The sequence below is a fragment of the Elaeis guineensis genome, chromosome 13 (genome assembly GCF_000442705.2).
Source record: "Elaeis guineensis isolate ETL-2024a chromosome 13, EG11, whole genome shotgun sequence".
NCBI lineage: Eukaryota > Viridiplantae > Streptophyta > Magnoliopsida > Arecales > Arecaceae > Elaeis > Elaeis guineensis.
The window spans coordinates 52188191-52214383 of record NC_026005.2 but is presented as its reverse complement, the minus strand read 5'-3'; the positions used below and the strand labels follow the sequence as shown (position 1 = coordinate 52214383).

The 26193-nt window shown below is 39.3% G+C and overlaps 2 protein-coding genes across 13 annotated transcripts; one reads left to right on the top strand and one right to left on the bottom strand.

Annotated features, from left to right (window-relative positions):
• The first annotated feature begins 2181 nt into the window (after positions 1–2181).
• Positions 2182–6226, top strand: LOC105035252 (guanylate kinase 1). Of its 6 annotated transcripts, XM_010910751.4 has the most exons (12): positions 2182–2478; positions 2997–3074; positions 3199–3238; positions 3399–3509; positions 3611–3687; positions 3772–3901; positions 4581–4943; positions 5088–5209; positions 5327–5462; positions 5586–5631; positions 5711–5816; positions 5901–6226. In XM_010910751.4, coding segments are annotated over exons 2-12 (1248 nt in total). In that variant the 5' UTR covers positions 2182–2478; positions 2997–3072; the 3' UTR covers positions 6016–6226. The 6 variants fall into 6 exon arrangements, with proteins under 6 accessions (XP_010909053.1, XP_029117727.1, XP_029117725.1 ...); XM_029261894.2 differs by lacking the exon at positions 2997–3074 and having other exon boundaries at positions 2183–2478; positions 3204–3238; XM_029261892.2 differs by lacking the exon at positions 2997–3074 and having other exon boundaries at positions 2183–2478.
• Positions 6227–11566: 5340 nt separating this feature from the next.
• On the bottom strand, positions 11567–23264 carry LOC105035250 (nuclear transcription factor Y subunit A-1). 7 transcript variants are annotated; one of them, XM_010910740.4, is made up of 7 exons: positions 22944–23264; positions 22779–22848; positions 21934–22230; positions 20589–20701; positions 20336–20407; positions 19760–19924; positions 11567–12499 (listed from the first exon to the last, which is right to left on the bottom strand). In XM_010910740.4, the coding sequence occupies exons 3-7, from the start codon at positions 22199–22201 to the stop codon at positions 12083–12085; spliced, it is 1035 nt and encodes a 344-aa protein (XP_010909042.1). In that variant the 5' UTR covers positions 22202–22230; positions 22779–22848; positions 22944–23264; the 3' UTR covers positions 11567–12082. The 7 variants fall into 7 exon arrangements, with proteins under 7 accessions (XP_010909042.1, XP_010909040.1, XP_010909041.1 ...); XM_010910738.4 differs by having other exon boundaries at positions 21934–22235; positions 22944–23263; XM_010910739.4 differs by lacking the exon at positions 22779–22848 and having other exon boundaries at positions 21934–22235; positions 22907–23264.
• Positions 23265–26193: the final 2929 nt, after the last annotated feature.

Sequence of the window (26193 nt, the reverse complement as noted above, 5' to 3'; positions counted from 1 at the left end):
TTCGCCATTTTCCCTTCATTTTTCGTGTTATTGTCACATCTCCCCACTTGGAGAAACCATATGGAATTTTTCTTCTAAAGCTATAAATGCCAAAAATATTGCACGAAGAACGCGTTTTCCAGCAGCAATGGAATTGAAACCTTAGACGACAAAATTAGTTGCCAGCCACACACATGTCACAAGTACTTAGATGTCATAAGCAAAAAAAAAAAAAAAAAAAAAAAAGAAAAAAGAAAAAAAAAGAAAGCCATATAGACCTCAAGGTCTTTTCATTCCAAAGAGACAAGAAATCCCCACCGACTCAACTAGGGGTCACATGAGTTCGGACGGCCAACTTACAACTGGGGAAAGAACTCTAATTTAACAAAAGAAAAAGGGAAGCAACTGAATTCCCGGTCCAACTTGGCTAGTTGGACCCAGAATGGATGCAGTTGTCCTGTCACATAACGCTAACACCAACGGTCCACTTGCCCTTCCCCTCTGGTGGTCCCCGCATCGATGGCCCCACCACTTCCATCGGCTAGTGCCAACCTAGGAAACCTATGCTACTTCCTAGTAAAAGTTTCAACCGGTTGGATCGCCGGTTCACAACAAGGTTTCAATAGTGCTATTTTTGAATGGACCGTATCTAGTTTATTATTGGCTGTTATGATGACTAAGTTTTGTTATCTGTTTCATTAATATGATTTTTAATTATTTCATATTCAGAAGACATATATTAATATGAAACAGCATCTATTATAAGTTAGATCAGTCATTGTAATGATATTATTACAACATAATAAGCAATAATAAAAGTTAATGATGTTATTGTTCGAATTGTTCTTATTTATTTTTTTTAATATGATACAAACTATTTTGAAGATAAATTTGGTAAAATTTTACAGTTTTTTAAGCAGAAAAATTTAGAACTTTAAAATAAAAATTATATTTTTAAAGTGGAAAAGGTACAAATACCAAATCATAATTATTGTTTTGATTAACATGACAATGGCCAGGTATAATAATTACTTTTTTATATTATAAATATGTATAATGCGTTAGAATCTTCTTCAAGAACTTTATGATGGCTATTATAGTATTATATTTTTTTTTTCAAAACAAATTTTTTGGAGAATACCTACTCAATTATTGATTTTATAAAAAAAATTATTTTTTTTCAAAGAATAATGTACATACAAGAGTTTCTTGATGATCTTATCTTTAAAACTTAGTAAATGGATGGTAGTTTAAATAAATGTATCATATATAACAAGCTCCTAGGGTGCCCACATAAAATAGAAATTTAAAAGTACAGTCTAGTGGGATCCATATATGCATAGTCTCATAAATATAATATTTTTCTATCTCTTATGTCAAACTGATAATATCTTTTGCAGTTGCATCCAAAATGACTTGAGATTCATTATCATTTTTATCAGCATTTGAGATTTTAAGAGTATTGAAAAAAACAAATTATCCCTTACCATTTAGCTTGTTTTTTACAAGTCAGTCTATCAAAAATAATTGCAGTGAACTTTTACCTATTTTTTCTCTTAAACATGATACCTTTTACGTTTCTCAAAAATTTTCTAACCAATCCCATCTCTCTCTCTCTCTCTCTCTCCCTCTACACACTTGTCCGCTTCTTTCATGCATGTGCATAGCATGTGAAAAAAAAACTTATATATATATATATATATATATATATATATATATATATATATATATATATATATTAGATATTCATTAAACTAATACTAGATGTTGGTAAATATGTATTGGCTTTGGTGTACTTAAGTCCAATACCAAAATCTATCAAAAAATTTCTATACACATGCCATTTTACATATAAGAATAAATCTAATCTTTTATTATAAAATTAAAAATTAAGTGAAAAATGCTCACATAACTTTAAAAATGCTAAAAAAAAAAAAAAAGTCATTCAGCTAGTGTGGTATATTCTAATTGCTCCCTTCGAATTGGCATCGTTAAATATGCCATTGAACGGAACAAAGTGATTGGTGCCTGACCTAGTTTTATTTATTTATTTTTTTTTGAGTGGTTTGGCCGTTCGGCTGAGTTACCGTAGCAAAAGGTGGTTCGTACAAGCCGGTCTGGGTGAACCGGAGAGAAGGTGAGAGAGAGAGGGAGAGAGGAGCCTCCAGGTGGGGGCGAAGTCTATAAAAAGTGCCGGTCTATCGATGATTTTAGTGCAATCACCAGAGAAGGCCTGCGCTTTTATTCGATTTATTGGTTCTAATTTGTTCTTTTTAAGCTAACAGAGGCCAACGCGAAGAGTGTTCGGAGCTGGGAGAAGGCTAAGAAAGAAACGCATAGTTTTTGCTATATTGAGTCCATTTTTCCTGAAGACCAGACCTCCTGACCTGAAGCGGGAGAAAATCTTTTTTTCCCCTCTTTTTAGTCTATTTTGGGACAAATATATTTTGATTTTACCCTCAGGAGATTCCTGAATCCCGAGATCTCTGGTAGATCCAGGTGTGCTTCTCTTCTCTACCTGGTTTTATTACATTTTTCTCTTTTTTCCATTTTTTCCGTTCGAGGTTCAGTTTATTTTCCATGAGGCGATATTTCGGGGTTCTGCCAATGGGTTTTCGTTGTTCTTCATATTTCTAGGTGTTTTTGCCATGTGTTTTTGTTGCTATTGCGGGAAAAAAAAATGTTTTTTTCCGCTCCCTTTTTCCCAATCCTTTTCTCTTCTCTATATTTATTCTAAATCTCTGTTTAAAGAAGATTCAAGCTGGATTTCTGTTCAAAGTTGGATGCTTTGTTCTAATGGTCAGAGCAGTTTAAGATCTTTTTGTTTTTTAAAACGAAAAATTTTGTGGCATTGGATCTTGATTATCTTAATCTTGGCAATGACTTCATATTGATTTCTTAGAATTAAGGAGGTTACGTGAATAGACATTAAGATGTTTGGTTTCAGCTTTTTCTTTTTGGTATGGGTTGTTTCTCTCTCTCTCTCGTAGAATTCATGTTTCTTCTCACACTTGAAGCTATAGATCTGGCCTTTTCAGTGGAGCCACTGTCTCCTTTACATGCAAAAATAAAGCAACTTCTTTGCTTCAGTATATGTATGTTTGATGGTATTGTCTATTTTATATTCCTTGTAGCTTGTTATGCGTGTGAGCTTTATGAAGGGATTGCACTTGCTTTCATTTTAATTGAATTTTGCTATGTTTTCTTTTTTTATGGCAGGGTAGAAAATCGATTTGAAGAAAAAGGACATCCTTTCATGGTGATTTAATTTTTATTATCTATGGTTGTGTTGCTTTCTCTGTTATCATGGCTTTCTGTTTTAAGGCATCATGTCATTGTGATGATCTGAATATTTGTCAAATAACCATCGTTAGATATGTGGGTCATGGAAAGTTGATCTGTTTGAGATTTGTTATCAGGGGGAAGAAGCACCGGAAAACCTTCTAGAGGGACTTGACAAATTTTCACCTCTTCAGAGTGATTCAGAATCCCAAGGCTATCAGACAGCTACAACCATAGGCGACAAGATAGTGAGTGAATATAATAGATTAATTTTCATTCTTCATTAGATTAATGCATATGGAATAGTTTAGATCTTGCAAAAAATAATTGTCTGTATTCATATGCTCAGTATGTTATTGGAGGATCTGATGATGGAGCCAAGTTGTCGATGAATGTCAAAGTTTTCAATAAGTTAACCAGAATATGGTGAGATGAACAGCTCGTACCTTGTCTTTCATTGTTCTCTGTTTGTATTTGGAGTTGGAATACCAATTTTGCTTGAATTGATAGGTCGATTCCTACTGTATTGGGTACAAAACCTGTGCCATCTAAAGGTCACTCAGCTGTTCTTTTGAATAATGATCGGATATTGATTCTTATGAGGGACTCTCCACTGAATGACGGCACCTGGTTTCTTGAGGTTTGAATTCTAAAGACTGTTTTCTCATATGTAGGAATGTAAAACCTTTATTTCATTTGTGATGGTTATGAGATTTTATCAGATAGTGCCTTTCCCTTGATGTATATAATGCATTGCATGGTTTGTCCTCTCTTCTAAAGGAAACACAATTTTAACAAGCACAGGATCTTTTTTCAGTCAGAATGTTCTTTTGTCTTCATTGGTGTATGGACCATCTGGTCTGTACTGGTATTTTATATGTGACCACTCCAAGGGAACAAATACAGAACATGATACTGATTAATAATCTGAAGCACTCTTCGGAACTCTGGCTGTTCAAGTGCTGGTAATGAACATGATGAAAAGTGGGTTCTTAAGCGATTGAATTCTACATTCACAAACAATATCATGAAAACGACTTGTAGGGCTGATCTTATACATTTGGTGTATGCCAAATCAATTTAGATTTCATTCGTATCCAACACTATCACTAGTTAATAGGTTTATGGATGCTAATATCTTTGTATTAGTGACAAGGATCTGAAGTTTTGTGCCAGAAGCTTTCTCACGTGAAAATCCCTGATGTCTTTAATCTACATATAATATATGATATAGTTGTTTCTTTTTATTTATTTATTTTTTTTTGCCTATTCTACTTCTTTTCTTATGAATTTTCTGTTATATTTGGATAATCTGGTAGGTGAGCACCCCTTTTGTCAAGGAGAAGAATAAGATACTTGGCACAGAGGTGGTTGCCTGGAGCAAGGGGGTCAGAGGTGATGGGCCAAAGCCAATTGTAATCAGTGGCCCTTCTGGAGTTGGTAAAGGTACCCTAATATCCAAACTTATGAAGGAATTTCCATCAACTTTTGGGTTTTCTGTAAGTCACACAACACGAGCTCCAAGAGAGAAGGAAGTAGATGGAGTTCATTACCACTTCACGGAAAGAAGTAAAATGGAGAAAGAAATAAAAGATGGGAAATTCCTTGAATCTGCATCAGTTCATGGAAACCTTTATGGAACAAGCATTGAAGCAGTTGAAGCAGTTACGGATGCTGGCAAGGTATTATCAGATCCACTTACTCTAATTGGGAATGCATGTATACAAAAGGCTGCTACATTTGCTGCTTCTCCTTCTCCTCCTTTGCTTATTCTCCTTGCAATTTGGATGTACTTCTCATTGGATTTTGGGCCTTTTTGATTGCAGAGATGCATTCTTGACATCGATGTTCAAGGTGCTCGATCAGTGAGGGCTAGTTCTCTGGAAGCAATATTCATCTTTATCTGCCCCCCATCACTTGAAGAGCTTGAGAAGCGTCTTCGTGAACGGTATATAAAAAACTCTAAAAATCATTGAGACAGATTTTGTTCTTGGCAACTACCAAAAATTTCTAATTATTAATCCAAGGAATCAGTCCATCTAATCCTCTCATCTTGTTAACATAGAGGAACTGAGACTGAGGAACAGGTACAGAAGAGACTGAGAAATGCGAAGGCAGAGCTTGATCAAGGAAAATCTCCTGGTCTTTTTGATCATATCTTAGTGAATGATGATCTTGAAACATGCTATAAGAATCTTAAGGTGCTTTTTGCCCCTTCAATTTTATATAACTATTTTTCACTTATTTGCAACCCGGAATTCTTTTGCTTTTAATATTTGGCCAGCCTCCAACTATTTGTCTAATCGAATTATATTTTCATGTAGCAAACACTTGGTTTGGATGAGACTGCTGATGCTTCGCATCAACCATGTATGTACAATCTTGTGCAATTTTTCATTATATTTGGCTCTTCGAAATTACAATTACCAACAGGTTTTGTATCACACAGCTATGAAGAATTACCAGATCCCCTTATGTCACTCCATATCTAAAAAAGATAAAAAAATTCTGATACATGGTGGAAGTAATGAGCTGGGAGCAGCAACCCCTACCTCGTAAGCTGTTCAATTCTGAGCTTTTAGTATTGAATTCCTGTTGAAGGAGGCTGACTCCTTTCCCCTGTATTTTGAATTGGATAGGTTCTTGCTCGATGCCTCGTCGCTTAAAGGAGGTGCTCCTGGCCGGACGAGAGGACCGAAAATATATGCTATTGACTCATTAATTGATAGTCTAAATTGGATCGAACAACTTTAGCAACCTAGCAACCTACAGAAATGATAAACCTAATCAAGTTGTATGCATCAGCATGATATCTCTCTTTTGGTTCAACTTGACCTAAAGTTAACAAAATCTACACTCAGATGTAGAGGAATGTGGTTGTCGTGTTCAAATTGCATGAGAAATAGGCTCAATGTGATTTGTACTCTTATTACAGCAAAAATTTTACTGGAGACATGATTTTACATTCTTACTTTGTAGCTCAGAACTAAATTTATTATACTCTTCACTAGGAAATAGGAGACAATAAAATGCATGAGTCTGTTCTGGATGCATTAAAATTTCTTTTAGTACTTTATGCTAACCACTTGGTGCTTTGTTCTTTGTGATGCTATCTCGATCTTGACAATTGAATTGTTTCAGTTGGTGATGAATCTTCTTAAGCAATGCAATTAATCTGCATCACATTTTCTTGTTTTATTTATTATTCTTTTCAATGCATCGGCGGACAGGTTTGAAGAAATCTGCATCACATTTTCAATTAATTAGGAAGCCCCCAGTTCAAAGCATGATACGTCAACTTTAGAAGAAATCTCTCTCTCTCTCTCTCTCTCTCTCTCTCTCTCTCTCTCTCTATATATATATATATATATATATATATATATATATATAAATATAAAATATAATAGACCAATAAATTATATTGGGGTGAAAAATTTTTGAAACTTCAGTAAAATATCATAAATAATACATGAAACGAATGTGGTAAGATGATAAGATTAGTAATATTGTGATACCAAAGAATTATTATTTAACAATTTTATTGTCAACGGGAAATTTTAGTTGGCCTTAAAAAAAAAAAGAAATTAATGGTGCCTAGCTTTTTAGGGCATGGGTCTTGTCAATGGCAACCTTCGAAAAAGTAATTATTTCAGCATCCAAGGTGATATACGCTGAGATGCATATATGGATATTGATATAGAGACAATTTGATCAACCCCATGTAGAACCATAGTAGCAGTAAATTAATCAACATAATGAACGAAGATATATAAGGACCTAAAGCGAGGCAGAGATATAAAATGAATCTAGTTGTGTTGTCGTAAAATTAATGATGATTGTATTTTACAAAATCCAGTGATTAGGTTCCTAGTGACATTGGTGGGAAATTTATTAGTGCTATCTTTCACATGATATCTCAAATCCTGCTATACGATTGGACCTATTTCAATTATCCTTGAAGGCTTACAGTTATACCTCAACTGGAAATTTTTCAATGGCTACTGTTGGTGCTTGAATAGCTCCACATCTAGCCACCAGACCAAAGTCCTCATCAAAATCTTTTACCCTAGTTTCTTTCTAATTAGATGCATCAAATAAACAACATTAAGATATGCGACAAACCTAATCTTTGTCCCTGCACGGTTTTTTTACACAAACTCTGCCACAAAGCCCGCCCCAGCCTTCTGCCATTGCACCAAACGATAGCCTATCTCCACCTCTCTACCTTTGGATTAGCTACAGTATTTTCTCCCAGAGAGGGATTGATACTGCTGGCCAACAGGGACAGGAATTTTAGTTGGTTCTGTATGTCATCAAACTCAGATGTCTGAATCAACCTTCGGACGCATTAGTCCATAAATGCAGACAGCACAAGCACCCACCTTGCAGAAACTAACCACTGAGCTTTTTCTTGATAAAAGAAACCTACCACTGATTGCGAAGTAAATCCTGCTCCAAATATTTGGGACAGGGTTTGCAGAGAGCTTAACAAAAGGATTTATTGTGGGATGGGCATCGGGGGCTTCGAGCCCGAAAGTTCCATACCAAAAACATACAAGTGAGCCTACTGCTTAAGTACTACCAGCCTCCCTCTCCCACATGAGGCGCCTTTTACGGGACAAAACCGTAAGGGGCGGGGTGCTGACTGGATCAAAGGCCTGGGCCCCATTCCAAAGCGGACAATACCTCACGATTGGGTGGAGGTGATGGGTTGGTACGACTGGGTAGTAGATCTCGACCGATGGCACCGTCTGTGGGAACCCGTCCCCTACCTGCAGCAGTACGCTCCCTTGCAGGGGGGCTGTTGTGGGATGGGCATCGGGGGCTTCGAGCCCGAAAGTCCCATACCGGAAACATACAAGAGAGCCTACTGCTTAAGTACTACCAGCCTCCCTCTCCCACGTGAGGTACCTTTTGCGGGGCAAAACCGTGAGGGGAGGGGTGCTGACTGGGTCAAAGGCCTGGGCCCCGTTCCAAAGCGGACAATACCTCACGATTGGGTGGAGGTGATGGGTTGGTACGACTGGACAGTAGATCTCGACCGATGATCTTATCCTTAAGCTGGATGCATTGCTCGGTATTGTGGCCGTGGCCCCGGTGGAATCGGCAATACTTCCGTCGGTCGAGGCCCTTTGCCTTCAAAGGCGGAGGCCGTCGCAGGTACTCTTCCCCTTCGATTTCCATCAAAATCTGCGCACGAGGAGCAGAGAGGGGAGTGTAGGAATCGTACCTGGGGTGTGTCGGCCTTGGAGTCTGCCGTCGGAGCGACTTCTGGTTTCATCGCGGAGGTGAGACCCGACCGTCAGTCGGGGGCCTGCTAGGTTCGGCGGGGTCCCGACCCTTTCTTCGCTTCTCCTTCGGGCCCTTGAATTCAGTCAAGCGCCGGTCGGAGGCTCCTTCGTCCGCATGCATGTACTTGTACGCGCACTCCAACAATTCGGCATACGTCCGGGGGAGGGTCTTGTCCAGGGAGTAAGTGAATCGGGATGCCCTCAGCCCCCGTTTCATGGTCCAAATAGAGATACAATGTCTCCCCGACCCCAGGCTTCACAAGCAACGGCGGGGAAGCCAAATACCTCTTCAGATCCTCGAAGGCCCGTTGGCACTCATCCGACCAAGAGAAGCCCTTCGCCTGCCTCAGAGTTTTGAAGAATGGGAGGCACCTTTCAACCGATCGAGAGATGAACCGGCTGAGGGCGACGATCTTTCCGTTCAGCTGCTGGACCTCCTTCTTGATGTTCGGATGGCGCATGTCGATGATTGCCTTTATTTTCTCAGGGTTAGCCTCGATCCTCGTTGAGAAATGAGGAACCCGAGAAACTTCCCCGAGGTCACTCCAAAAGTGCACTTAGTCGGATTCAGCTTCATTCGATGTTGTCGTAGAGTGCGAAAAGCCTCTCGAGGTCTCGAACATGATCTGCAGTCTGCGCACTTTTTACCAGCATGTCGTCCACGTATACTTCCATATTGCACCCGATCTGGTCTTTGAAGACCTTATTGACAAGTCGTTGGTAGGTGGCGCCGGCATTCTTCAGCCTGAAGGGCATTACTCGGTAGCAGTAGAGGCCCTTGGGGGTCACGAAGGAAGTGTGCTCCTCATCTTCGGGCGCCATCCAGATCTGATTGTACCCGACGAAGGCATCCATGAAGCTAAGCAGCCGAAATCCGGACGTCGCATCCACCAGCTGGTCGATCTTTGGAAGTGAAAAGCTATCTTTCGGACAGGCCCGATTCAAGTCGGTGTAGTCGATACAAATCCTCCACTTTCCGTTGGCTTTCTTGACCATGACAACATTGGCGAGCCAATTGGGATATGTGGCTTTTCTGATGAAGCCCACCTCGAGTAGCTTGTCCACTTCTTCGTCGATGGCCTTCTGTCTTTCAGGAGCAAAAGACCTTTTCTTTTGTCTCACCAGCCTCATCGTCGGGTCGATGTTGAGTCGGTGCGTTATTGTCTCCGGGGGGATGCCCGACATATTTGCTGCCGACCAAGCAAATATGTCGGTGTTGGCCTTCAGCAGCTCCGCCAACCGTCGTCGTTCTGGCCATGTGGCATCATCCGATCCGTCCGTCGGCCCGACGGTTCGACGCACCCATCCTCAAATCGAGCCGCGTCACCTCAATCCGCTCCAACGGATCCGTCCCAATGGCCACGTGCCACGTGGCACAGAGGCAGTGACGTTTCGTGTCCCCGAAGGGGCGGCGGGAACGACGGTTTCCCTTCCCGATGGGACGAGACGTCTGACACCTATAGGACGTCCGACACCGACATGACACCTGACGTCGACGGGACGTATGACGCTGACGGGACAGAACGTCTGACACCGACTGGACATCTGACGCCAGCGAATCGCCCGGCATTCATGAGACGCCTGACATCATGTCAGCCCATGGTACGGTCGGAACTTGATACACCGAAGATCCACTCCTTTTCGCCCGACGCTACTGCCCGAACGAAGACATCAGCCAGCGCGCCGTCCGACTCAGGAGTGGAGGGGGGGCAACTGTTGGGGAATACCGACCGACCCCGCTCATGTCGACTTATAATCGGGCATACACGACCGACCGACCGATCGGTCGTCGGGTGCCGTTACCGACCGATCGACGGCTGTCGACTAACCGAGGACATGTCGATCGGGCAGACCTTGTCCGCCCTCCCGACCGACTGCACCAGAGGGTCCGATGCCCGACTCCCGCGACATGCCTGACTGACCGTCGGAGGGGTCCGAATCTCCACCCGACACCCGTCAACTGACCGTCGACCTAGGATCGGTCGACTCCTCCAATCATCGTACTACTGCCAGAGACTATCAGTCCTGACAACAGCATGCGGCATTGCCGCCTAGGGGCATTGTCCCACCTAAGGCATGGGTCAACCCTAGCGATTTGACAGCCCCACGACGATGTGACACCTTCACGGCGACTCTGACGGTCTACAGTGAGTTGACAATTCTTCAATTGTCCGTGCCATTAATGACGACGCCATACCATGCTCCACTATATATATCGGAGAAGGCAACACTGCTAGAGGTCCCTTCGAAACTCTTGGGCTTGCTCCCTCTCTCTCTTTCCCTCTCTCGTTGAGCTCCTTGTTTTCTTTTCACTGTTGCCTAGTCTCCTCTCTGACTTGACCGTCGGAGGATCCCCGCCGGAGCCGCCTTCGATCAGTGCGGACTTTCTTTTGCAGACGCTCGTTCCCGACGAACAGACGACGAGGAGATTGACCGCAACAGCATTACCTACCAACAGCGAATACGTTTTAAGTGAAAAAAGAACTAGCACGTAAATATGCACCATTCGAAACTTTTTGAACCCAGAACATCTAGTTGAGCAAAGAGGTACCACCACCGGTTTATGTTATTGGAGGAAGGAAGAAGAACCTCAAAATGGTTCAGAAACAAGAAGAATGATGAAGTTGAGGAACACTGATCAGACAAGAAGGCTCCCGCCTTCTTGGACTTTTCATGCCATCCATGCCTGAGTGCACCCTTTTGCCATTTAGCAGATTCCTAGTCCCCTTATCCCAGCCACAAGGTTTGAATGTAACCTCGTTTAACACGGCTGGCAAGATGCTGCATTAATAAGCCAGCAACTCAGAATACACAAGCAGAACTAAACTTGCAACCATCAACCACCAAAACGCCAGCACAGAATACACGAGCCAAACTCCCTGTCAACTTGCAGCAACTGAAACCTCGATGAACATCCATCAACCACCAAAATGCCGAAACATTGCATATGACAGCATATGCACCCAAGATCACTAGAGACTCCATCTCATAACAGATGAGAGAATATCGAGATGTTTTCATGAACAGCAGGCCTTACCATTGATTTGGATTGCTGTAATCTTCAAACCAATAAAGTTAAACAAGGGCATGTTTACAGTTACTACTAGATTACTTCATTCTGCCATCCCTTTTCATGGTACAAGTATTTCAACAGATATGAGAAGACACTAAAACAGAGAAGAATAAGACCAACTGTTACACTAGACCGACCTACACAGCTGTTCTCCCTTTGCTTGCTTCCTCCCACAACACAAGAAAAGAAAATAAAGAAAGAAAAGCAAATGGAAAGATAAAGCCAAGAATGAATTGCCTTTAAACATCAGACCTACCAATGACATCCCTCTTGAATTGGCCCCATGCCTCCAGCTTGCCCTCTTGCCTTCACCTAAATCAAGCAGTGGAACAAGCAGAGGAGTCCTTCTCAGAAGTACCACCAACATAAGCTGTGAGCAAATTAAACTAGAAAGTGACATGTATATCAGACTTGACTGGGAAATGCTGGAAACACTAGCCATGCTCATGAGGGATAATCACTGGATGGCGACAGCCCTGTTTGGGGGCCGATTCACAAGGATGCCACCACGCTGCTGTCCTGAGCAGTCCCCTTCCTCCACCCTCTCACCTGATTTGGAGTGAAAAGATGACAATTGGAAGCCAGACTGCTGTTTGTAGCCATCATTACCATTAGTATACGCCTGTGCTTCGCATATATCTTGAACTACTGGCCTTTTTATTTCATTCATATTGCTTCCCGGACAGTTGGAGGGCAGAACTGGGGAAGCGGAGGAGCTAGCTGACTGCGTTGGAATTGATGCACCTGTATTCCCCCCATTCTCAGGGTTAGTGATAGCAGCATTAGCTTCAGCTTTCTTTGTGTTGAGAAAACGACCTCCACAACCCCTTGCCCTCCTCATTGCATGAAGGTGACGAGATTCATGAAGATACGGCTGCAGAATGAAGGATACATCCATGCATCACGTCATTGGATTTTCATACAGAGATCACTTTCATACTCACTAGCAGGATGGTACTGGTGTAGTCATAATAATCAATAACCATAAATATTGAATAAAGTAACTCTTAAGTTGAATCCCTCATCAGAAACTCAGGTAGCCTTTCATCTACATAGCAAAAAGTCAATAGGGGTGTGAATGACATGCAGCACATTTTATAAGTTTTATGGAATCAAAGAGGTTGGGCAATGAAATGAATTAAGCAAGAGTTACTCAGCAGAGTAGAGGATGCTGAGATAGATAATAGACAGATCAGAAAGAATATGGTGAAATGGTTACAAACAACATGGGCTTAGACAGGGTTCAAACAAGGAAAACAGGTAAATGGGCCAAAAAGTAGATGATATGAAAGCTTAGATACATGGAAACAAGACTGAACCAAAAACTTTTTATTTCACAGGCTCAGGTTTTGAGATAGAAATTATCATTGAACATTAAGGCTTGCTTGCATTTAGTGTTTAGACCTCAGATGCCTTCAATGTTTGCAGTAAAAAATGCTGAACAAAAGTTTAACTGTTGATAACAGAAACATGGAAATAGAAGTTCTAAGAAAAAGTCAGTATACAGGAATATGAAAGTTATATCTTTATCACAGATCTACAACATGATTGTCAAAGAAAGCAAACCTTGCAATAAGATATAATAATTGAAAAGAAAAAATATTTGAGGTTAAAAACTAAATTGCTCAAAACATATCAGCCTTCAATTCTAAAGTTTGCAGATTACATACATCATATGCTCTGAGGATGACAATGTAGAGATCCCAAGTATCAGACAAGGATGACACATAGAGATCTCAAGTATCAGACCCTACAATCCTTGGTTAATGTACCCGTTCACAATAATTTTTATTTGCTATGCTTTTAGGCTGAGTTCCTTCTACAATTTTGACACATGGGCAGGACAGTGGAAAACAATAAACCAATACCAGAGAAAAAGAAATGGTCATGTATCTAAAGCTACCGGGATCTTGCTGCATTATGCTCGCATTGCCTAAAAGATCGAATTCTGAAGGTACGGATGCACATTAAAAAACATCTAGATGTGCATCAAAAAACACAATCATCCTCTATCATGGTGACCATTTTGGATTTTCATTTTGGGAGAACGGAACGAAATAGGAAATACAGAACAGAGATTTTTTCCTCAACGAGGGAAAAGAAATGTCAAAGCATTTTTCTACATCTTTCTACCTTGAACATCTGTGTATCTTGGAACAACATCAGGAAGATAAACAATTGATGTATTTTTTCTCTTTTCTTTCCGATTAGACTCTGTCTAATCTCTCCTCTTTCCCTTCTCTGTAACTCTCTTACCTCTGAAGAAATTACAGGTGGCCTTGCATCTTTTTCTTTCAAAAAAGGAACATCTGTGTGCACTTTTATTTTTTGTGGATGTGAACAAGTTTACACAGAAAATAAATCAATAAGAGAAATAACAACTGAAATCATATTGAAATTTAGTTTTTGAAGTTTTAAAATGGTTATAATTCAACTTGCAAAAGAATCCTCAAGCAGGATCCTGAAAACCAAAAAGTTGTTATTTTCAAACTTCAAAGTAGAAGTCATGTCCAGAGATTCAAGTTAAACTTGCGAAACATAAAGGCACAAGTATTTAACATATATGTAATTGAACAAGAACAACAGATCAGGACAGTTATATAGGTGGCAGGTCTCACACAAGTACAACCAACATTTATTAACTTTTTTAAGAATATGCAGCAATTCCTAATATATCATAAAAAAGATGGCAGGGTCAAAAGAAAAAGAGGAATAAATGGTAGTGTGCCCATGATAATGCCAGCTATGACAGAGTCATGGAATTTATTGAAATTTAATGTATCTAAGGTTGTAAACAAAAGGACAACATAAGGAACAACAAAGACAATATACTATCTATAGTGGTCTGTAGTGGCATACAGGATTACATGTATTATTGATACATATAAGAAAGCTAAAAAAGGTGAAAGGTATGAAACTAGAAAAACCAATAAGAAATTAAACCAAAAGAACACTAATGAAAATTTAACTGCATAAAAATTATTTTGACTGATGATATCCATAAGGTTTGAGATCTAACAGCAAAGCTAAGAAACCTTGACATGTTATGCATTTGTGCTAGCTACAATAATGTAACATGCAATTGTTGAAAACTAAAGAATCGTGAAGGACATGCTCTTTGAAGCCAAGTCTCAAGGAAATTCATATTAACTGTTGAATTAAAGGATAGAAAAGAAAAGCTGTACACAGCAATATGATCATTATACTGGTAGTTTTACCAGATTGCATAAGTATATAATAAAACCATACATATTGAGCACACCGACATAGTAATAAGGTGGCACCAATAATAAGGCCCAATACCAAGACAGCAAACTTTGCATGGCATCAATAGCATAGCCTCAGTTACTTGAATAAGAGAGTTGAGGGATTAAGGAAGCAGATCTCTTAGAAAAGTAAAGAAGCACTATGGGTGTGGTTGATGGAAATAAGGAATCATTAAGAAATATAGTATGTCTAATAGTGACAGCCAATCAAACACTACACAAAGGATGGTGTTTAAGTGGAAAAGGAACAGGGAGGCAAAATACCTAAAAGTTAGTTCCAAATAGTTACTTTACATCATCATAGAAAAATAAAGGGCCATACAACAGATGGGTCATTGCAACATAAGGCTTAGTAAGACATGTCACAACTGATCTTGATAGGACGAGCTACGCATGTAATAGATAGCCACACATCCATTAGGTTTAATCCCACAGGATAAGCAAGGCCTGCTTATTTCATATACATATATGTCATGTGAAGATCCATGTGAGCATGTTTGGTCCCACATCGGTGATGCATTGTGTAGATCTTGAGTACTAATACAAGGCAAAGGAATCCAAATAATACTTTCTGCGTTGCCTTTTGGGCTAAGATCTTGAGTTATTACAAATGGCATCAGAATAGACCCGGCCCATGCCCATGTGGAATAGGGGACACTGCAGCATATGCCTATATGACTTGACCATGAGCTGAGCGTGATATTTATGATTGGATTTAAATAGATTAGAATCTTTAGCCTAACAAAGATACTAGAGCTTAAACAAGAGGAGTATGTACCATACATGTGTTTAATCCTATATCGACTATGCATTGGATAGATTTTGGATACTTATACAGGGCCAAAAAATCTAAATAATATCTTTTGGCTAGCCTTTTTAAATAAATTCCTGAGTCATTATAAATTTAAAAAATAAAAAAGAAAAAGTGAGCTTTGGTGACTCAATGTCACCTATACCTCTAGTTGAATCAAACAAATATGCAAAAGAATGTGAATTTCAGAATTTGCTATTGTAAATCATAGTAGCTAAACAAATATAGAATACAAAGTGCATATACATTTATCAACATCATTTCTTTTGAAATATGCTATGAATCAAATCAATAATTTTTTCCTTTCCAATCAATATCAATATCCCATCAACTCTCTCTTAGCCTATACAACTATGCCCATGATCAGCCTCATGGCAAGATCCGAAAGATACTACCTCTTGAATACAGAACATGCTATCAACATGTGCCAGTTCACTTTAAAAAAGCCCCCCCTCTCCCCCCCCCCCCCCCCCCCCCCCCCCTCTCTTACCTTGTCTCTCTCCCCCTCACTGGCTCTATTGTGTCAGTAAGGACCCAGAATGGAATGACATGGTACTGTACTGTATCATACAGTTAGGTGATCGGCACAAAACCTTGCACTAAAGTACAACTAAACATTTAGACATATAAGATAACTATGGTGAATAACATTATGAACTGTTCCAGCCTAATTTTGACGAGGAAAGACAAAGAAAATAACAAGAAAACCCACCAGAAATACACTCATATACTGACAGGAAATAATTTAATAGTAAGGAATGAAATTAGAACATTTCTCTACTGATTGTGTTATATAAATCTATATGAGCTTGAAACCATATAACAAGACGAACAAGAGTCAGGGTGTACAAGTTATACCATCCATCAATATAAACCAAAATAATGCAAGTTAAACAAATAAATACAAGGTATAAGGAAAAAAATGGCTATGTAGTATCATAAGATATTCTGTTCATTTTCCACTACATATGATATTCTGTTCATTTTCCTTCTGTTATATGACCCATATAACAGAAATAGGAGCAAAGATTGGTGTTTTCTACATAACATTCTGCCAAAAAGTTCTTTGATCATCTTTTCCACATATTGTCCTACGTGTTATGTCCTCAATACAATTGTTTGCTGTCTCATTTTTAAGGAATCTCGTAAAAGTGATAGCCCTTTCACCGCATGTCCATTTACACTAGGCACACAAGAGGACAAAAGACGTGTGACGAAACTGGCCTTCATTTCAGTGATTTATAAGGATCAAAACCCTTGTCTTTTAAAATAATTATGCAGTTTAATAATAATTTCAGTAGTTTCTCATATTTTATAGTGACTCATAAAAACCCTTAATGATTGCTTCTAGGGAAATGGTGCAGATTTAGTGAACCTGTCTTCTCTAGCATTATTTGGCATTTTGTTCTTTTATTTATCTAACATCTCTATATCTGCATCTTTCATTCAATTTCTCTCTGTTCTATTGGTAACTTTGACAGTCATTTCAAGCAAAGAACGTGGTCATTAAACCTAAGATTTCATCCATAAATTCTTCCCTGTACTGTTAATTTTTCAACAATTAAGTTCCATTAATTATGAGATCTATGGTCAAAAGCTATCCCCTTCCTAATATCTAATGGTCAATAATTAACTCAATCATATGTCTATATACAATGAAATCCAATCTGTTCCCCTCTTCGAAGAACAAAATATTTTCACCATGAGTTCTGTCCAGAAAACTCAGCTTTCAACTTCCATTCATTTAAAACTAAAATTTCAAGCATAGAATCTTGATGTACGTATTTTAGTTTCTATCATCATAAACTCCAGCTTAAGTCATCCTATTTCAGCATCTTGTGGTCTAAAAGCTGTCACGGTACAGCCAACAATGAATGCATGAAGAACTAGCATGTAGTTAAATACTACATGGTAACCCATACTATCTTACATAATTCTCCATCATTCTGTCATGACTCCCATTCGTAAAAATTCTCATATGGTTTTTCACTTCTTCCAAAGGCAACCAATGCAAATGCAAATACTCGTAATGACATCATTGATACTACTCGTACATAAATCATCAAATAACAAAACTTATTCTCCACATATTTCAAGCATTTAAGAACATTATGTCCGTGTCTTATCATACACTTCCTTATACTGTAAATTGTAGCTGCCCATTTACCAGACTATAACTTTTAGTCCCTCTTGACTAGGACTTAAACACCCACCTCAAGTTTCAAAGTTTCTTTAACTCCTAGTCCCTAGTGTCTGCACACACTTATTCTCCAATGCATATATAGTTACATATAATTGTATACACAGATACAACTTGAAAGTGTGTGTAGGACTAAAAGTTAAATGATAATGGTCAAGGGACCGCATTTTAAAGTCTAGTATAAAAAAAAAAAAGACTGGGTATTATGTTCCCCCTTTTTTTTTTAATGTAGTATGATAATTCAACATAGCAATATGAGGTAACTCTGAGATCAAGCTATGAAGACCTTCTATCTTAAGCATGGTCTGCAGCACCACCCCATACCAAGTAGTAAGAGGCATACCGTACCATACCAGGAGGAAACTTAAATGAAACTCAACATCAAGGTGGTACAACTCCTGTACCTCCCTGTACCAAGGCATATTGCTTATACCGACTTGTATCGAGGCATACCAAGATGTACCAAGCTGCATACCAACCTAAATAAAGGTGTACCAACTTGTATCGAGGCATACCGAGAGAAAAATTGAGAAAAATTGTTAAAAAGCTATTTTAGTACAGGGTGATACCATATCGTACCTGTAAGGTATCAATACGGTTTCCAATACTGAGATTGCGAACATTGATGTCCAGTATCTTAAGTGTAGCATGATAACCAAAACCATTTCCCAATCTAATTCCTAGAGATTTGAAGCTTACCAATGTCTAGCACTAGATATGTATTTGAATACATGCCTCTTCTATTTCATCAGATCTAAGTCAAGATATTCCTACCAAAGGATATGATATGATTTCTAAATACATATTACCATGTAAAGAGTCTTTTATTTGAACCTAAGCAATCATGCACTAATATTTGAACCTAAGTACACCATCATTGGAAGCAGCTTTGCTCCCACATTGTGCAACTTCAGATTAGGGGGTAAACAACCCTAAGCTCAAGCGAGTCAACAGATGCTCAAGCTAGACTTGCATTATAACTGGGCCAAGTTCAATCCTTTATTGATATAAGGTGAGATTGAGCTCAATTCAATTAGTTTTGAACTGCACTTAAGCTGTCCCCATGTAGCTCACTTGAGGGATTGTTGGGAGCGTAGAATCAAAAAACCCTACGACATTTCATATATTATGACCTAAGATAAGCTGTTAGATTAAGGTCTAATGAACTATCTTTTAAAGTAAATAACATGATAGTATTCACTAAACAACAATGAAGAATAAGTTTTAATTAACAACTTATAAGAAATAAACATTGCATATGTGTTGATCCATATTTTGAGCTTAGTTGAGCCACCATGAGCATGCTAGGAAAGCCACAAGCTCGACTAGCACATTTATGATTCCACATTTCTAGGGTCCCCTATGGATCAGGAAAACTCTTATCAAGTCAAACTCCAAGTCCAACATGAGTCGATCATGAACAGATAGCAAATATTGTGAATGATAAAACTACTAATTTGGTAAAAATCCTATATATTTCCAGAGGGAAAGAATCACAAGAAGAGGGAAAGGAAGGTGGTGCAGATTCCTAAATCAGGTATTTTGAGGACATTCCTTATAAAAAAAGGAATAGTCCCACCAGTCCATTACCAATCTGTTCATACATGTTATAACAACTGATCCTCAAACCAATTTGCAGATCAGGTAATATACAAGTCAGTTATAATATATTTTATGTTCAGATTACAAAATATAATAAATTATCTGAGAAAATTTTAATTAATATGTGAATATTTTTTATGCCATGAAAAAATCAAATGTCCTTAAAATGCATCAAGGAACCCTGATGATATATGCACACAAGAAACTAAATAAAGTAATATATAGAATATGTCAGATGAGTTTATCTGCATCTACCTTTCTAACTTTTATAACTTTCTTCTCAAGCTCAGCCTTGGCACGTGATTGCCTACGCCTTAGAATTCCATGATATTGCTTGGCATTTACATAAACAGGCTCCTCTGTCATTTCAAGAGGCAAAGGCATGCGAGTATAAGGCATCCCAAGTAACTGTGGATGCACCTGAAACAACTCCCATGAAGATCAGTTTCAGTCAGCCAATTTTCACATCTTAAGCAGGAAATTTGCAAACATAGAATTCATTGACTTTTCTGCTCAATATAGTGATGCAGTTATCCTATAAGTTTATGAAGAAAAAAATGTTTGATTACACCTCCAACCAATAAACATAAATTGTATGTTAGCAACGAAAAAAGGAAACAACAAGCATACTATAAAATTCCAATAGTCTTGCAGCAACAAGATGAAATTCAGAATACAGACACAGGGTTCCACTACAAGAGGAGAAGGTAAAATTAAACAACTTCTGATGCATATGCATAGCATGAGAATAATATATTCATCATATATAACTGAAAGTAGGCAACATTACCCTCAAAATATGCTGTTAATATATACATGCAACTTACGTACCAGTGCTTGAGTTCCATAAGGAGCCATGACGCGAGACAAATAAGGATCAGAATATGAATATGTCGCACAAGCCTGTACATATGAGGCAACATAAATATCAGAAGGCAAATAAAAAAATATATAAAAAAAATTGATAACGAATGCACCGCTGACAATATAGCCTAGAAGCCCTATGAAAAAATGATCAAATGATTCTAATTACACAATATAGTTCAAATAATAAGGAAAATGAAGAAAGTGCAAGAAATCCCACAATTGATTGACCAAGTTCCAGCTGGGTATGTGGTGCAAGGTATTCAGGCATCATAGGAGGCATGGTAGATGAGACAGGCTGCAGATGATGGTGTTCCTGTCCAAAGCTTCCATCTAACCATACAAATAAGGCCTTTGTGAGTAGCCAGTACTAATACCCACTTCAAGAAAACATAGAGTTCAGACAGGCACTTCAGAATATGGAATAGTGATTGCCGATATTGCCACTGATATAGGTGTAAAAAACATGCTCTTGAACCCTAAATAGTAAAAACTCCATGAAATCACAACATAATATAAAATGGATGCTACCAAGTACGCTACCTGAACACTCTGCACTTATATCTTCTTGAAAGGTCATACAGTGAATATAGTTTTCCCATGCAATGGAAATTTGGATACCATTAAATCGACAATGTATCACCAAATTACAGTAAACAATTATATATGTACTTCGTTCCAAGAAGCAGTTTGAGCTGTTCCATTGTTAGAACCTTACAACTATCCCAAAGCATCTACTGATTTGTTTTTCCAGTGCGTAGTAAGATAGGAAAAATATCAGGAGAATACAGCTTTGGTTTCCCCTGCCATAGACCAACTTAGTCAAAATGGCTTATAATAATTCATAAGCCTACATTCTGTATGGCTCTTTAGCTTATTCATGAGTAAGACAAAAACATAGCCCCTATGGCCTAAGTAACATCTTCCACCTTCTTCTAGACTCTCTTTAAGCCTAGCCTGGGGGAGTTGAAGGGTTAGTCCTTGGTTGCAGGAGCTTAAACTGCAATAAATAAGTTACGGTCCTTCACCTAGCAGCTGGCCTTATAGGTTTCAACACAAGGCCTTCTCTTGCCTAAATCTGTATTGTATAGGAATTTAGCACTTCTAGAGGACTGACATTAAGTTGACAATTGGTAGCAAATACCATAGGTTCTAATCAACTTAGTGTTGTGCTCGATAGCCAACCACCTACTTGATGAGAATAGAATTAGATGATGGTGGTGGTGATGACAATGGTTAGTCATGATCATTAAAAGAAGGAACTACTATAATTCTAACAGGGGAGGTGTATCACCCCATTTGTACTACTACCATCACTACCTTCAATTTCTGTGATTATGCATAAAATAACTTAAGGATTTAGATGAGTGACGCCATAAACAGGCACATCTCAAACTTATTAGGGATCATGAAACCCAGAAGAGTAAGCACATGTCACTTTTTTTGGCTATGAGCAATCATCTTGAAAAACAGAGACGAAATCAACATATAGCGAACAGAGTAATCCAACAAGCACATCACAATGATAAAAAAGACGCATAGCACATGATCTAGGAAAGAATAACCTCTTTGTGAGCCAATATTCTGCATCTCTTTGCTAACATCACCTGTGCCATCTGCCCTATCATGCGATTGTGCTTGGCCACCTTTGTTCCTGGCACCTCCCACAGGGAGGTTGACTGAGGCTGACTTAGAGGCACTATCTGCTAGAATAGACGGTGAGATAACACCGAATCCAGGACCACGCCACCATGGCTGAGCATTAATTGTGGATGGCAGAGCACCTTGCCCATTGGCATCTACTGTATTTGTACCCTCGGCCCGTGATTCCATGCTTCTAAATCTTGATCTTCAAACTAAAACTTTCCTATCCAAATATGCAAGTAAAGATAACTTTGATCAGCAAAAGATATGTGTAGACGTAGTAAGAAATATTAAGCTGATGAAACAACTTCAGAAGTGCGAGAAGGATCATAAAAATGATCGTCAAATTAACTAATATGATATTAAATAGAGTTAATCATGCACGAGAATTCCCTAATTTTAAGACATCGAAGGAACTCAGTCATTCTCAAATTGAATATAAAGGACCACCATAAGTCTAGCAAGATCCCTGATGCTTTCAAAAGAAAACACTAATTTAACAACTAATCAAGAGGAAGAAAGCAAGAACCAGGAAAAATCCGGTATTGGGGAAATATTTCAAATATCAGAACAGCAAAAGCTCAGCTGAGGTAATTACTGAATCCACACATCTAGGCTACCAGCTTTTCTAAGATTAGACGAATAAACCCGAAATTACCGAGCAATTACAAGATCAAGACAGCGAAAATCAGTAATTTATACATTTATCACTTCTCAAACCCTAAAAACCTCGAGAATCGAGCGATTTAAACCCAAAATTCCTCACCTTAGCCGGCACACAAAATCCAGAAGCATGACCGAATCTTTCAAGTAAGATCAACCACAAAAATCACTTTCTAAAATAAAAAAACGCGAATTCGTTAATGGAGAAAACAAAATTAAGCGAAACCAAACTTAGTTGGCATCAAGGAAGCAAGCTGCGAGCAAGCACCTCGCCGACCGAATCTTCCAAGCTCTTCAAGAATTCCGGGAGACCAACCAAGCAAAAAACCCTAACCCTAAAAGGACCTCTTTGAACAGGCCAAACCCGCAACAGTGATCAAACGCGGAGCTAGCGATCGAGATGGGGATTGGGGGACAGCGACTGGGAACTCAACTGTTCCCGAATAAACCCTAGAAATTACGCCATCTCCGGCCATCGTCTTCTCAAAGAATCCATTCCCTCTACGATCAAAAATCTATAACTTTTCTGGAGGACCCAAAAAGAAAAGATCCACTTCGAAAAAGGGGGACAAAAGCGATCAGTTCTCACTTCTGCGGAGGTCTCCCTCTAAAGTCCGTAGAACTCGAAGCACATATTTTAACCATTTTACCCTCCGTATTTAAGATAATGACCTCTCCGTGTCATCATTTTCCCAGGGATAACCGCATTTCAATACCGTCGGATTGACATCTGACGGCTATTTGAGGGTCCAATTATCATGGCTTGGCAATCTGACCAGGTACCAGATTGAGGAGCATTTTGGTCATTTACGAGCTGGTTTGCTGTAGATTTCCGCAGACCGCCGAGATTATTTTTAACTACAGGAGGTAAACTTTTTATATCGGACGTTACCCTTTCGAGTTCGAAGTCCATCTCCCGGAATTTGGTGGTAAATTAGTTGACCAATAAATGCCGCAACACTAGAACTTACCGTACCAAAAGACGAATTTATCCTTCATCCTTTCTATGAAATGCCCTTATTTTATAAATTATAAGGGTATTTACGTCAGTTTCGTCGAACCGTGGTTACCCGAAGGACAGTTACGGCCCAACCACCCAGCTTCGTGGTCTGGCCGCCGGGCCACGCGTCGACCATTTGGTATTCCTGGTAGGGACCACGTGTACTGGTTCGCCAACACGTGGCGCACGATGCGGGTTCCGTGGGGACTGTAACGGCGGAGAGACGGCGCCGTTAGTGCTGTCGCTGGGCGGGGCGGCAGCTAGAATGTAGGGGGACACGGGGACGGGGACCGCCACGTGGGTGGAGTGATCAAGGTAAAGGGCGGGGCGGGCAGGATTGGGCTGCCCGGGTGGCTGCCCGGGACAATTGTATCTTGACACGTTCCGGCCTGTCATCGGGAGGAGGGGAACCGGCTCACGGCGGTGGGAAACCCGGGGTGGCTAGACGACAAAAGGGGCGACGTGGTGCCCTCTAATAAGTAACGCGTGTGGTTTGCTGGATTTTGTTTGATTTTGTCGTTTAGCAGGATCCGGGTAAGCCATTCTCATTGACTTGGACGCGGATACAGGGAGTTGACTACCTGGATTCGGATGTGGATGGGGCCTCGGAAGTGAGCTTGACTTGATCAAAAATAGGTATTTGATTAACTGCAAGTTGATGAGGTTATGTAATTGGGTTGCATTAATATAAGGTTGAGTAAACTAAATATGGGATTAAATGATATGTATTGGGGTAATTAGGTCTGCTTCTTTTGATTCACGGTCGGCTTTTCAACTCATGTTCCCCGACTGTATGTCGGCAACAAGTTATAGATCATCAAAGCCGGACTATCTAACGAGTTTCGGTTCGACTATATCTACAAAGTTCATCACCCAACGTTCTATCGATGCCATGGACACGGATACTCGACTATTATTCGATAAGCCGACTAACTGTCGCAGACCCCCAATCGACTTTTTTGGTAGCTACTAACCAATTATAATGACTCGATCAACTACATAACCGATGACCAGTCAGTATATCAGAGTCTCCAACCGATGGTTAGTCGGTGTATCCAAAGCACCAACATATAGTCGGTATATCAGAATCTACAGTTATGATACCACGATTACAGGAAGCTACCCCATATCATGACTGCTAGTGGGCATAAACTGCCCACTAACTTCATGATAACGGTCCGATAATGGGGGATAACTATCCCTTCATACCATAATAAGTGGGACTCCATATTCGATGGTTATACCCAAATTATCTATATAAAAAGGAGGTAAGGGGACAGCAAGGGTAAGACACGCTGGGTTAACACTCTGCCAAATTCTATATTGATCTACTATTTATTAGAATTTGGTGTTGGGGTATGCATATATGTTTCAAAATTTTTTTCTAAACAACGTCGCGAAATAGAAGATTAAAATATTTTTTTAATCTACATCATGTATACATAAAATATAGAATACTAGGATCTACTTCATATACTGAAATTAAATACATGCTGAATTTTATGCTAAAATTGAATATATGATCAGATTATATACCTGTTTTGTAAATTTTTTCTTCAAATCTGGATCTAGAAGAGAGTAGGCTCTCTTAGCTGCATAAGTGTCCGGCCTCTATGGGTATCCACTCAAGATCAGCCTGACACAGTCCTCTTTGATATTGATTTTCTTCTCTAAGAAAAATCAACCTATGAATCTGAACGAAGCTTGGATCGATCAATTCTTTGATCTTTTTCTTCTCTTCTTCTCTTGCTTTTCTTTCCTTAATTATGAAGCAATCAAAGTCTGAAAACCAGTAAGCAAAGGAGCATCCAAACACTTTTTGGACGTAGAGAAGTGGGATGCCCAAACTCCTTGGGCGTTGGATCTTCAAGGGAGAAGAGAGAGGGGGTGTGGGGACCTTCTAAGGGAGGCATGGGGTGCTAAAATTCAGTGCTTAGGAGCTTTAGAGAAGGTTTATTTAAATAGGTATAAGGTTTGAATCTTATTCAAAACCAAACAATCACTTAATACAAGTCCTATTTGCATTAAGAATTCTTATTCTTTTAGTTATTTGACCTCCTTTAGGAGATCCTTTTGGCTTTAACTATTGGAGCCCTTGCACCCACAAATACACACGCCACATCGGGCCTAGGGGACGTCCCATGCTGATCTAATATGCCTTCTAATGGGTGGGTACATTCAACTTGATCAAATCAAGTGGTGTCCAATCAAAACTATCAAGAAAATTGATTAAGAGTTTGAACTGTTAATTTATTTGATACAAAATCTAGGCACCCAACAATTAGAGTCTAATGAATCTATTCATTTAGATTATTAGTAGGTAATTAAACTTAAATTAATCTTATCAAATAAAAAATTCAAACATAAAGAGAATATTAGATTCAACCATGTGCTAGCAAGGTTACTCTGAACCAAATAGGATTTTTTTAAATCCAATTGAGACTTCATAAGTCCAATTACTTATTTCAGATTGATCCCTTTGTTGTATGACCCTATAGGTTCAATTCTATTTAGTAGT